Below are 12,753 nucleotides of genomic sequence, written 5' to 3' on the forward strand. Positions count from 1 at the left end.
GGCACGTAGTCAACGCGCATGCGCAACACGGAAATGCTGCGTAGGGCAGTGGGGGCGTGGTCGGTACATCTACGCAGGACTAGAGAGGTCTGGTGCTCGCGCCTGCGCAGGAAGGGCAGTGCCGAGAGGACGGGACAGTGCGCCTGCGGGGAGGACTCAAGAGGCCCGGCTGTGGGCACTGCGCCTGCGCAGATGAAAGCTGGGCGCGGGCGGGGGGCTGAGTATGGCCAATGCGCCTGCGTAGGAGGCGGAGACGCCGGAAGCGGCTGAGAGAGCTGAGGAGGGCCGGGGGCTTAGGTTTGGCAGCGGGGCCGTGGCTTGGGATCCGGCCGGAGACACCCCCCGCCTCTGAGCCCAGCCCCCCGGAGCCCCGCCATGAGCTGCCGGCAGCCGCTGCCGAGCGAGCGGGGAGCGCGACAGAGGTGAGCGAGGGGGCGGCCGGCCTCGGGCTGGGGGGAGGGGTCCCTGGGCAGCGCGAGGGGGGAGGGGACCGCATGGGGGTGGGGAGGGGTCCCTGGGCAGCGCGAGGGGGGAGGGGACCGCATGGGGGTGGGGAGGGGTCCCTGGGCAGCGCGAGGGGGGAGGGGACCGCATGGGGGTCCTTGGGCAGCGCGAGGGGACCGCATGGGGGTCCCTGGGCAGCGCGGGAGGGGACGGGGGGAGAAGGGTCCAAGGTGGGGAGGGGTCCCTGGGCAGCGCGAGGGGGGAGGGGACCGCATGGGGATGGGGAGGGGTCCCTGGGCAGCGCGAGGGGGGAGGGGACCGCATGGGGGTCCCTGGGCAGCGCGAGGGGGGAGGGGACCGCATGGGGGTGGGGAGGGGTCCCTGGGCAGCGCGAGGGGGGAGGGGACCGCATGGGGGTGGGGAGGGGTCCCTGGGCAGCGCGAGGGGGGAGGGGACCGCATGGGAGTCCTTGGGCAGCGCGGGAGGGGACGGGGGGAGAAGGGTCCAAGGTGGGGAGGGGTCCCTGGGCAGCGTGAGGGGGGCGGGACCGCATGGGGGAGGGGAGAGCTGATGATATTGCGGCAATGGGGAGGGGGCACATTGCTCTCGGCCCCTGCCCCTTCACTTGGCTTTGGTCCCCCACTTACACTGCCCCTAAGCCCTGCTGTGAACTCCCCCACCCTTACGCAGCCCCCACCCCACCCCCAGGCATGTCTGTATTGCAGTCGGATGCCTGCAGCTGACTCAGGCTTGAGGGCTCAGATGAAGGAGCTGTTTAATTGCTATGTAGGTGTTGGGGCTCAAACTGCATCCTGAGCTCTGGGACCCTCCCCCCTCACTTGGTCCAGCCTGAGCCTCATGGGAGATATCTACCCAGCAATTAAGCAGCCTTTTAGCCCCAGGAGCCTGAATCAGCTAACACAGGCCAGCCGCAGGTGTCTGATTGCAATGTAGACATACCCTAGGTGGGCAGCATAAGGGTGGAGGAGTTCACAGCAGGGCCTGGGGGCAGTGTACCCTTACACAGCCTCTCTCTGACAGCTAGTGAATGTCTAGTGATCAGCTCAACATGGCTGAAACAACTCTTAATCATTCCCACTTCTCCAAGCCCTTTCCAGTATGTCTTTGCTTGCTTGCTCGCTGTGCACAACAAAACCATCCTGCCGATAACCTGGTTGTTGTCCTCACCCCTGACCTCTCTCTCTAGGTCCTCACATCCAGACTACGTATAAATCTTGCGGATTCCTTCCACGTAACATCTCTAGGATACAGTCTTTTGTATCCATCTAAACAGCTAAAAATCTTGTCCAGGCTCCCAGCGCCTCTCACATCTCAGTTACTGCAACATCCTTTCCTCTGGCCTTGACAAATTCAATCTTCCCTGTGCTTGTATCCTTTCAGAATGGTGCTACAAAGATTACTTTCCTAGCCCATCACCTTGATCATGTCTTTCCTCTCTCATCCCTCAACTGGCTCCCTCTTCTTGATTATATCAAAAAAGCTACTTGTCTTTACTTTCCAAGGCCCTTCACTACACAGTCCCACTCTACCTATCCTCTCTGTGTAATAACGTTGACTCCCACCTCTGATGGCTCACAATGCCAGCCTGTATCACCCATGTGTTAGCACCTTTCTCCCATGCTGCCTCTCATAGTTGAGGGGAGTTCCCCATAAACATCCATAAAGCAACCTCATTATCCTCCTCCAGATCCCTCCTCAAAACTTTCCTTTGCCACAATGCTACAGAAAACTTGACAAGGGCTAGGCTGCTGGTGTGCTGAGATCACATCATATCCTGCTGATCAGTCTTTTCCCATGGCTTCCTTTTACACCCCTGCCAGTTCATCTGTATCCATCTCTTGTCTGATACTCAGAACATAAGCTGTTTGGGGCAGGGACTAGCTCTGTGCTGTTTGCACAGCGGCTTCCTGCTCCATGACTGGGGGCTCCGAGGTGCCACAATAATACAAATAAAGCTGCACTATTATTTGTGATCCAGAAGGCACAGACCAAATAACAACTTGGCTTTTGTATAGATTCTGTCCTTATAGACAAATTCCAATATAAGTGCTGTGTTTAAGCCTATCATGTGGTGTGTATTGTTTTCCAGAAGCTAGAAAAGCTTTGTCTAGATTTTGTACGACACCCAGCATGTTGGGGCTCTGATTCTGACTACCTGCTGGGTACTATCATCATTGTATAAATGATGGGAAAAGGTTATGTGCCGCTAGTATTAAGGTTTTGCCAATTTATAAAGGGATGGCAGCATCTTAGAATGTTAAATACCTCTTGGTTGCTGTTATGTTTTGTCTTGATAATATCATGAAGCAACAGTGATGTCATAAGAGGATGGCAAAACCATCCCAAACAGTGAGAGACTAACAGGACTGGCCTTTAGTGTTATGTTTTTCAAAGTCTCAGTTGGGATGCTTTCATTCAGTGTTTAAAGAAATGTTGACCAGGAACATTATTTAACTTCAAATGCTGTCAGATTTGAGAGAATAAAGCAAGTTGTCATGGGTGTCTAACTGCAGGATCCATATAAGCAAGATGAATTTAATTGGGTAGCTACTGAAAACTTAGTCACCCCCATCCTTTTCCCTGCTGCTTTCCTTCTAGTCGGATGTCATTCAGAAACACCAGGCTCATTTTTAGAAATGTCTGAGTATTAGATAAGCGTCTTACATGCATGGCTAAGGCTTAAAAGCAGTCTAAAGAATTTAAACATATTTTTCTCTCATTTTAATGGAAGATGAGTCCAAATCCCCTGGACTGCCTTGAAAGCCTCCAGCTGGGCACACAGAGAGGGAGATGTATTTCCTAGTACTCTGTGGTGAGCAGTTGAAGAAAAATATGAAAAGTCATAAGCAGTTGTTGGTTTCTTGAGGAATCCAATCAGTAGTTACAGTGTGTGGGTTTTGCTGTTTGTTCAGTCACATGTCCATGGGGTTGACTACAAAATGAGGTCCTATAAATTGTGAATGAGCTGCTCACTTTTTTTTTTTAACTTTTTTTCCCATAAATTTCTTTAGGAAGAGGAGACGGAATGGCAGTGAAGAAGATGGCCACATCCCACAGACAAAGCGTAGTACCAGAAATGCAGTCGTTCAGGACTCTTGGGATACTGAGGTGAAATGTTTTCCGATTAGATTCCACATTTCACTTAATTTTCTAAGCTGGAATAATTGCTGTGATGTGTATAATCACATTTATAGAAAACAGCTAAGTAAAACTTGGTAGTTTTTTTCATTACATATTTTGTATATAAAATTCTGAGGCTTGGCACAAAATTGCACTTCAGGTATTGGATTCTGTTAACACAATTTGGAAATCCAGCCTGTTTCCCATTGCAGTTGGTTATTTTCCACTTAAATGGTTTTGTGTGTATGTATTGTTTTATAACTACTAATTTACTTTGTTGGATGCTGTGCAAAAATATATTGTCAAAGTAAGCTAAGTACTTTACAGCTAGAAAAGAAACATTTTCTGCCCCTAGAGAGTTTACAGTCTGAAATTAGATGTAACGTAATCGGGAAGACAACAAATCGAAGGATTCAGTAACAAGAACATGTGGTTGCTTTGTCAGGCTGTACACATTACTTACGAATTCCGTTGTTTTTTTTAATACTTGTTAGTAACAAATGATCGAAAAGTGATCGAACTAATGAGCACTCTTCCCTATACTAATGGTTCTATTGGCCTGGTAAGTGTTACACAGTGCTCTTAGTAAGCAATAGCACTCATTTAATGTGTGCAAAGTACTTTATTGATGCCAAGTATTTCAGTTTTTTGAGAGAGTTTTGTGGTTAACATAGGACTTGAACTTTAGCTTGCTGGATTCTCCTCCTACCTCTGCCATGTGTCTTCTGTGTGACATTGGGTAACCTCTTAACCTTTCTGTACCTCAGTTTCCCCCATCAGTAAAACATTGTTTATAGTTGCCTAACTCACAGGGGTAGTTTGAAAATTGAGGTCCCAATGCCCACTGAAGTCAGTGGAAAGGCTTTCATTGACTTCATTGGGCATTGGATCGCATCCTGAATTAGTTGCTTTCATAGCACTTTGAGATCCGCACAAGGAAGGTGCTAGGCAAGGGCAAAGTACTGTCTTTCTAGCTTTGAGACTTATTTCCACTGCTTATTCCTAAACTGTGCTACTAGTGACCAGTGCTGCCTAAATCTTTGTACATGTCGACACTGAGAAGTTAGAGTAGCAGCCGTGTTAGTCTGTATCCGCAAAAAGAAAAGGAGGACTTGTGGCACCTTAGAGACTACCAAATTTATTTGAGCATAAGCTTTCGTGAGCTACAGCTCACTTCATTGGATACATTCAGTGGATGCATCCAATGAAGTGAGCTGTAGCTCACGAAAGCTTATGCTCAAATAAATTTGGTAGTCTCTAAGGCGCCACAAGTCCTCCTTTTCTTTTTACTGAGAAGTTAGTGTGTCTATTTCTGAATTGCAGTAACTTTCTACTGTAAATGGACTGGGAAAGGTGTGCAAAGGAAGGAGACTCCTTCATGTTTGGGATGGTAATGAGATGGTTTTCTAAATGTGTTCAATGGTGTGTGTGTGTAGACCACTTATTGTTAAGCCTGGCTGTTTGTCATGGCAAAAAAAAAAAAAGCTTTGGTTCACATATTTCAATAGGTATAAGCTGTTAGCCTTGGTGCTGTATTTTGGCCATACAAAAAGTTGTGTGCTACATTATTTTAAGCAAAATGTTCTTTATTTTATTGTCATAGTTCTAAACTATTTAATTTTAAACAGACAAGTCTTGCTGCTTAAAGGAGTGGCTGGTGTGGCAGACCATGACTTTGTGTAGAAAAAGTTTAACAATCAAGCTGTTCATCATAGAAGCCATGGGCTTTCTTGATTATTCTTTCTCTGGAAGTAAGACTTTCTGGGATGAGGTTGCCCTCTGGTATAACAGCAGTCCACAAAACATCTGCTTTCCATTTGACATTGAATCACTTACCCAACAGAAACATCTCTCCAGGGGTGTCAAGCAGCTACGGACGAGCCAAACTTTGTGGAGGGAGGAGGAAGAATTTAGTGTGTAGCAAGGGTTTGAACTAGGAACAATTAAATTTAAAAATATCAGGGGCAGGGAATAATTGAGTGGCTGAAGAACCTTTGCTTGTCGTACGAACACTTAACATTAGACGGGGCAAAGCAGTAAAAACATAGATGGGAATAATTTTGTAGTAAGCATGCAGAGAGAGAGAGTAGACGATGTAATAAAGCTTTGCTATTGGTAACTGCTATGATTCTAAGAATTGTCTGCACACAGACAGCGTAGACATGAGCTTTGAGTGGATTCTCTACCTGCCATTCCAGCAGTGAAGTCAAACTGTTGAATCTAATATTGAAGTTGCCATTTCACACATACATGTGCATTGCAAGTCTTTGCAGCTTTGGCAGTAGAGTTAAAAATACATCTGCCCATATGAACTAAACTTCACAATTTCTACTTCTGATGCATGCAATTTATGCAAGAGCCTAATTTTCAGGCTTTTCTGTCCCTTTCTCCTGTTCTTACCAAGATTTTTAGATCACTCAATCAAGCATGCAATGAAATTAGATTCATACTATTCCAGTATTTCTAAGAACTTCCCATGCCAAGTTGTGAAATTGAATCTTGTGCTTATGGTGCATGAACATACTTCTAATTTATATCACTTTGAGGGTGCTGACCATATGTAACATCTCTGCTTTGTAACTGACAAATCACCATGAAAACAAGGCAACCTCTGCTTGATAGAATTTCAGAACAGTTCCAGGCTACTGAATTTGGGGCAGAGGGGAGTTGTAACTCTAAACTTGGTAAGAATGGAGGGGAGGGGAGTGCTTTTCCTTTGAGTGCATGCGCTCAAAGTATTTAAGTGAAATTGTAACTAATTCTGACTTCTTCCCTGCCTTCAGTTTGAAGATGTATCTAACTTCTGTCTTCCAATCCTCATACAGAGCTTGATTTACTTAAAGGGATGTTTTCAATTTGAAAATCTATTTGACTATACCTACTATTATCAGAGATTAGTAAAACTGAAAAGTAATTTTGGCAGGATATTCCCTCCCCCCCCCCCCCCCCGCCCCGTTTGTTTACTTGGGTCACTTGACAGCAATTTATGTACTGTTTTTTAAAAATCAAGGTGGTGGTTCCTGTAGATCAGTGGTTTTCAACATTTTTTCATTTGCAGACTCCTACAAACTTTCAAATGGAGGTGTGGACCCCTTTGGAAATCCTAGACATAGTCTGCTGACCCCGAAGGGTATGCGGACCACAGGTTGAAAACAGCTGCTGTAGCTGAAGAGAAATCACTTGATTTTGTTAGTGGCCGTTCAAACAGGGTGTTGATTTTTCTGACTTTAAGTAGCCCTCATGTTTGGCCAGTAGATTTGTCTTCAGTTGTCTAGGTGAGCTAGATCCAGTCCAAAGGATCTTTGCTGGTCCACCCTGTTGGACTATCCTTTCACATAAACAATGCTGTTGACTCCAGCTACGCTAAATCCTCCATCAGAAGAAGTTGGAAGAGTCTCTTCAATCTGTCAGCACGACTGTTTGGCAAATTTAAGTAGTGATGTGGGGTTTTTCCTCTTTCCTAGCACTGAGCATGCTACTTGCACAACACTCCTAGACTCTGCTAACCAAGAGGATGAGCTGAAGTTTCTATAGTACAGTTCAGTCCACAGATGCACCTTAGAAAATAGCTATATTAGGGCATATTGCAAATGTTAAATCTTGGCTGTTGCACTGGCATTCTGAATGCTTTGACATCGTGTTTTCTGTCCTGCTCAGGATTGTGGTTTTGCATTTGCTAAAAGGTTAGCTCTGTACCCTTAGTCTTGATTAAAAATATCCGTTTATAAATTAGAAATGTCGGTCCTGCCTTCAGATGCACATGCGTGTATTTTTACCTCTTGTATAGTCTGTTATATATGGATTTGCACTGTACTGTAGCTGATCTTATAAGTTGCCTGGTGTCAAGTGGCCAATTCAGTGGTTTATAGGGGTGTTGGATGGAACCCTTAATGAGGAACAGAATCATCAGTGAGGAGCACGAAGAACTTTTTCACTCCTGAGGAAGAATGGGGATCTTCATTATTTTGTCTGACTTATGCTTTTCCTTCCTGAATAATCTTTTTCTTCGTTAACCCCATTTCCTAATGGTGCTCCTATCATTGGTTAGTCAGGCTGAGGACAGGGCACCCTGGATTTCAGAAATATTGCTCCATCAACTGAGTGGGTTACTGTTATGTGATTTTTTTTTTAATCATTTATTTATTTATTTTATTTTTGGTACTTGCTCTGAGAATCTGAACATGGTTCTGCCAAGCACTGCAGCTAGGCTAGCTCCTACAAATGCTACTGTGGTATCTGCAGCTATTAATTCAGATCCCAAAATGATTTACTTAGTCCTACTTCCAAACTTGTCTCAGAAGACTCTGAGAATGATGGTCTAAATCAGACCTAGCTCCCCCGACAATTTTTCCTAAAATACTTTAGGAAAAACAAATAAGTATGCACATATACCTGTCCAAATCATTGTAATTTATTTATGTTGGGGTTTTTTGCAGAGCCAATAAAAATAACGTACAGTTGTCTCTCTTCTTTACTGCATTGGCTCTCAACCTTTCCAGACTACTGTACCCCTTTCAGAAGTCTGATTTTTATCTTGCATATTCCCAAGTTTCACCTCACTTAAACTACTTGCTTACAAAATCAGACGTAAAAGACAAGTGTCACAGCACGCTATTACTGAAAAATTGCTTGCTTTCTCATTTTTACCATAGAATTATAAAATAAATTGGAATATAAATATTATACTTTCGGTGTATAGTTTATAGAGCAGTATAAACAAGTCATGGTCTGTATGAAATTTTAGTTTGTACTGACTTTGCTAGTGCTTTTTATGTAGCCTGTTGTAAAACTAGGCAAATATGTAGATGTACCTCTGCATACCCCCAGGGGTACACGTACCCTGGGTTGAGAACCCCTGCTTTACTGGACTTAAACCGAATAGAAACAAATAAGGTGCTTTACATGTTCTTGTCTTTCTTTCTTATTTCTTTTGCATTTTTTAGACTAGCTAGCTAGTAAGTCTGTTTCTGTAACAAACGAAACAAATATCACTTTTCGTAACAGACTTATTCAGCCCCGGGGGACAAATTAAGCCCTGGATGGGGAGATGGGTAGGGAGGCAGCAGGGGTCTGGGGGGTTGGATGGGGCAGGACTAGGGGAGGCAGCAGGAGATGGGGTGTGATCCTGGGGACTGGGGCCAGAGGACGCAGGGGGGGGGCTGGGGTGGGGCAGTGGGGTGAGCCCGGGGCCAGGACCTGCCACTGCACAGCTGGGGGACGGAGTGTGCGTCTGAAACCTGGGGCCAGAGAACGCAGCGTGGGCAAGGGGCAATGGGGGCACCTGGGCCCTGCGGCTGGAGGCGGTGGTGTGTGGGTGAGTGGGCAGGGGAGGTGTGAGCCTAGGGCCAGAGCCTGCCACCCCCTGAACTGAAGGTCAAGCCCTACTGCCCCTGGGAAGGTGGGGAGCTCACACCAGCTGCTTGCTCCTGTGACGTTTGTGGCGCCGTGTGAGGGCCGGGCCCAACCCCTGCTAGTAACCTCAGGTGAGGGCCATGCTCCTCCTCATCCAGGAGGCTGTGGCCACACAAAAAGCTCCTGGTGGCCACATGCGGCCACGTTGTCCACATTTGAGAAACGCTGGTCTAAATGGCTGTATGCTTCAGTTTCTGTGATTCAGGCATTGCTTGGTGCTCCTTTACAGAACAGCAAAGAAAGCCAAAACACTTAACTGATCATTTGTGTTTGAGTTCTGTTTTATAATTGTGGCTAAACTGAAGCATTACAACTACTTGGTATATGTATTGATATATAAAATGGGGTAGATATAACAGAGGAATTTTGAAGATGCCCTTTAATTTTGAAGATGTTTGTAACCCTTCTCCAGATACTTCTCCTTGATCTTGCATTTGATAGCCATCTATTGTTGTGTAGATAATATCATGATTTCAGCAGTGATCTTATAAGGGACATTATTTGCTTCATTATGGTCCTATATATAAAGGAATTGTTGATTTACAACAACCTGATCACAAGGTATGTCTTCAATATGATTTGGGCAGTAAAGAGCTTCACGTTCTAGTGACTTTTGTGTCTGGTTTTAAAAAAATGGAGAACAGTATGATGACTGGAGAGACCTGTCAACAGCCTTAGAAGTAGGAAACACATCCCAGGACACAAGTTCTGCTGTATTTTCGCTTAACAGTTAAAATTAGAGTGCTTTTAGATACTGGAAACCGTCTTTAGTCAGTACTAGTGGCCCTAAAAATTGTATTCTGTTATGACTTGAAATTTAAATATTGATTATTACTAAGTACTGATCATAGTTTTTACCTTGATTTTCAGAAGGTGCCTGTAACGAAAAACTGTAAGGAAAGCAGACTAAAAGAAAACAAAGTGTCCTGTGCGGTGGGTTTTTCTCCAAGGCTGCCGTAACTTGCTGAGTGTAAAAGTGCAGTTTGTTTTTTATGCATTAAGTAGTTTATGAAAAATAAGGTGATTTAGTAAATGTGGATTAGTGACCACTACACACCCTTCTTGTGTAAACTCTAACTTTGTATAATACCTGTAGAAAAAATAACCAGTCACTCATACAGCATTGACTGATCATTGCATTCTTAACAGAGTATGTTTGAAATCTTTCTCTTTAGTTGACCTGGTTAATTCCGACACTCAGTGCTCTTGCACTGATTTCAAATGCCCATAATTCAGCCTCAACAATTCTGTCAGCCTCAGCTGTGTTTTCTTGCTTTTCTGTTACAGTTGGGCTCAAAAACAAAGTGGAATTCATTGCTGTTCTGGTGGAATCAATATAACCTATTGTATAAATCAATGTTATGCACTCTGCCTTTATAGTTTAGTGTCATAGTCCATGTCAAACACTTATTTACATAGTGACCTGAGGAGCCTGGATAATTCTGGCCGATGATGTAAGTTGCAGTCTGAGATTTGTGAGCAAGCATTGCTCCAGATCTTGGAGTAAACCCCAGTGTGTACTGTTCTTCAGTAGTAAACTCTCTTTCAAGGTTATGCAATGTGGGTTTGCCTCCTTGAGTATGAACACACACTAGATGTATCTTATTGGGCTTGACTCTGATCATTGAAATTGCTGCTTTCTGTTCTAAAGAAACGGTATTCCACCAAAAAAAAAAATTACATAATGGCTACCAAATCTTGATTTATACAGTACAAACATTAGTTGTTGTATGATGGTACCTCATACAAAAATCTGAAGTGGCCTTGTAATCAAACTAAGGGTTGGGGACAATATGGACTTGTTACAGGCATACGTATATATTTGCCAACATTTCTTTTCCTTTTCATCAAAGTAATGTATGCCAAGATCAAGGGACATTTTCAGGTGGAAAAACTCTTTAAAATGTAAATTTTTTTTTTAATTTACTAACAATACCTTTCGATTAAAGAATGTTTAAAGTCTACTCTATTTATAATGCTCACTTCTTAAATTTAATTGAGTGGATGATAAATTAGACATTTTCACTTTGATTCTTAAGCACTTAGCACAATGCTGCAATATTGTGAACAGTACATGAGAATAACAAAACAGGAAACTGTTTAATTGCAACTAAAGCAAATCCATGAAAATATTAGCTATCCTTTAAACTTGTTTAGCCTAAGCCACTTGATGTCTCTTGAAACACAGAAAATACGCTTTGTGTGTGGAATACTGACAACACTTTATTGGTGTCATGACCATTAAAAGCGTATACACATTTTAATCTGGTTAAAGAAAAACACTGTCTTCTTATGCAAGCTAAATCATGAGTTCTGTCTTACTTTCTGCATGTGAAAGTGATTTAGTGGCTTGCTGCTTAGTAGCCTTGAGGCTAACATAGATATCTGGGTAACTTTCTCACTGCAGTATTGCAGTGTAAAGTGCATTATGTTGCAGAAAACTAAGAACCAGGACTGAAATCTAACTTGCAAATACATAGTGGAAATGTGCTACAAGTATACTGAGTACCCTGTTGCATTTTTTTTCCCCAAGTCTCCTGTCACTCTGGGTGTTTCGCTTCGTGTGCTATGCATAGCTGTTCTGAACTTGTTTCAAACCAAATTTTGACACATGGGAAAAGGGGGAATTTTATGCAACTTTTCACCTAGCTCTAGAGAAGTATGAAATTTACTAAAATCCTGTTTTCTAGTTCTTAGCAGACCAAAATTTTATTAAAATTCACTTGTGAAGTCTGAGCACTTGGTTACAAAGAACTGTTAACCTGTGGTTTTCCACTAAGTTGGGTCAAATAGCCCTAGTGGTTAGTGGACGCAATTGCACATCACCTGGGCTTCCTGAAATTTCTCATTAGTCTGACAGTCACTAAAGCAACTGAATGGGCCTTCTTGGCATTCAGTGGATTTACTTCCTGAATTGTCCACTGGACTACCTGTGAACCATGAAACTCTGTGGGAGGGAGAACTGGAGAAAAATGCTTCTTAATCAAGCTGTATAAATATGCATAGGAGAAAAATGTAAATGTTCCCTGCCGGTTAACCTTTTCTTTGTTCCACAGTCCTCCAGCAGCGATAGCAGCAGCAGCTGCAGTAGCAGCAGCATCAACAGCCCTGACAGAGGAAGTGGTCCCGAAACCAGCTTAAACCAGATAATTGCAGCATCCAGTCCCATCACCCCCCCCTCCTTCCACGAGCAGTCTGCACTAAGTCAAGGTCCTTACTTCCACATCAACCAGATCCTGAAGGAGGCACACTTCCACAGCTTACAGAACCGTGGCCGCCCTCCTACATGATGAACCAGCAGTTCCTTGCCTTCTGTGAAGGGACAGCACTGTGTAGATTTGATATTTCAACTTAAAGTTTGTTAAAATGAAATTGCACAAAACGCCTGTTGCCTTTTCAGTCTATATTTGAAATAACAGGTTAACAGGAAATTGTTTACTTGTGGTTTGCTGCACTATTGCAATGCAAAAGGGGCTTTGAAGCAATTTTTATAGGATTATTTTTTGGGGTTGGTATCAAATACATGTACGATGAGTCTGAGGAACCCACATCTGTATTATAGGCGTGCATAATGAGTCCAATTCAGATTGACTGCCTAATCTGTTCGTTAGCAAGTGTTGCTTTATGTAAAGTCCTTTCAAACGTTCATCTTCAGTTTTATAAATCTTTTTTAATTTCAATAAACTAGTGAACAAGTTTCCATGATCAAGTATTATTTGTAAAGGTTGAGAGTAGTTAAAGGGACATTTGCTGAAA

At 43.7% G+C, this 12,753-nt stretch overlaps 1 protein-coding gene across 3 annotated transcripts; it reads left to right on the forward strand.

The window, feature by feature from the left end:
• The first annotated feature begins 199 nt into the window (after positions 1 to 199).
• Positions 200 to 12,697, forward strand: VCF1 (VCP nuclear cofactor family member 1). 3 transcript variants are annotated; one of them, XM_048818967.2, is made up of 4 exons: positions 200 to 422; positions 3,477 to 3,573; positions 9,871 to 9,930; positions 12,054 to 12,697. In XM_048818967.2, the coding sequence occupies exons 1-4, from the start codon at positions 376 to 378 to the stop codon at positions 12,285 to 12,287; spliced, it is 438 nt and encodes a 145-aa protein (XP_048674924.1). In that variant the 5' UTR covers positions 200 to 375; the 3' UTR covers positions 12,288 to 12,697. The 3 variants fall into 3 exon arrangements, with proteins under 3 accessions (XP_048674924.1, XP_048674923.1, XP_048674925.1); XM_048818966.2 differs by having other exon boundaries at positions 208 to 422; positions 9,868 to 9,930; XM_048818968.2 differs by lacking the exon at positions 9,871 to 9,930 and having other exon boundaries at positions 210 to 422.
• The last annotated feature ends 56 nt before the right edge of the window (positions 12,698 to 12,753 follow it).

The sequence above is a fragment of the Caretta caretta genome, chromosome 14 (genome assembly GCF_965140235.1).
Source record: "Caretta caretta isolate rCarCar2 chromosome 14, rCarCar1.hap1, whole genome shotgun sequence".
In the NCBI taxonomy this organism is placed as follows: Eukaryota; Metazoa; Chordata; order Testudines; family Cheloniidae; genus Caretta; species Caretta caretta.

Excerpts from the sequence above, each read along its gene's own strand:
- VCF1 (XM_048818966.2), top strand. The coding sequence starts at position 376 with ATGAGCTGCCGGCAGCCGCTGCCGAGCGAGCGGGGAGCGCGACAGAG. Across the intron at positions 423-3,476 it reads GAGCGGGGAGCGCGACAGAG|GAAGAGGAGACGGAATGGCA; the intron begins GTGAGCGAGGGG and ends AAATTTCTTTAG. Across the intron at positions 3,574-9,867 it reads AGGACTCTTGGGATACTGAG|AAGGTGCCTGTAACGAAAAA; the intron begins GTGAAATGTTTT and ends CTTGATTTTCAG.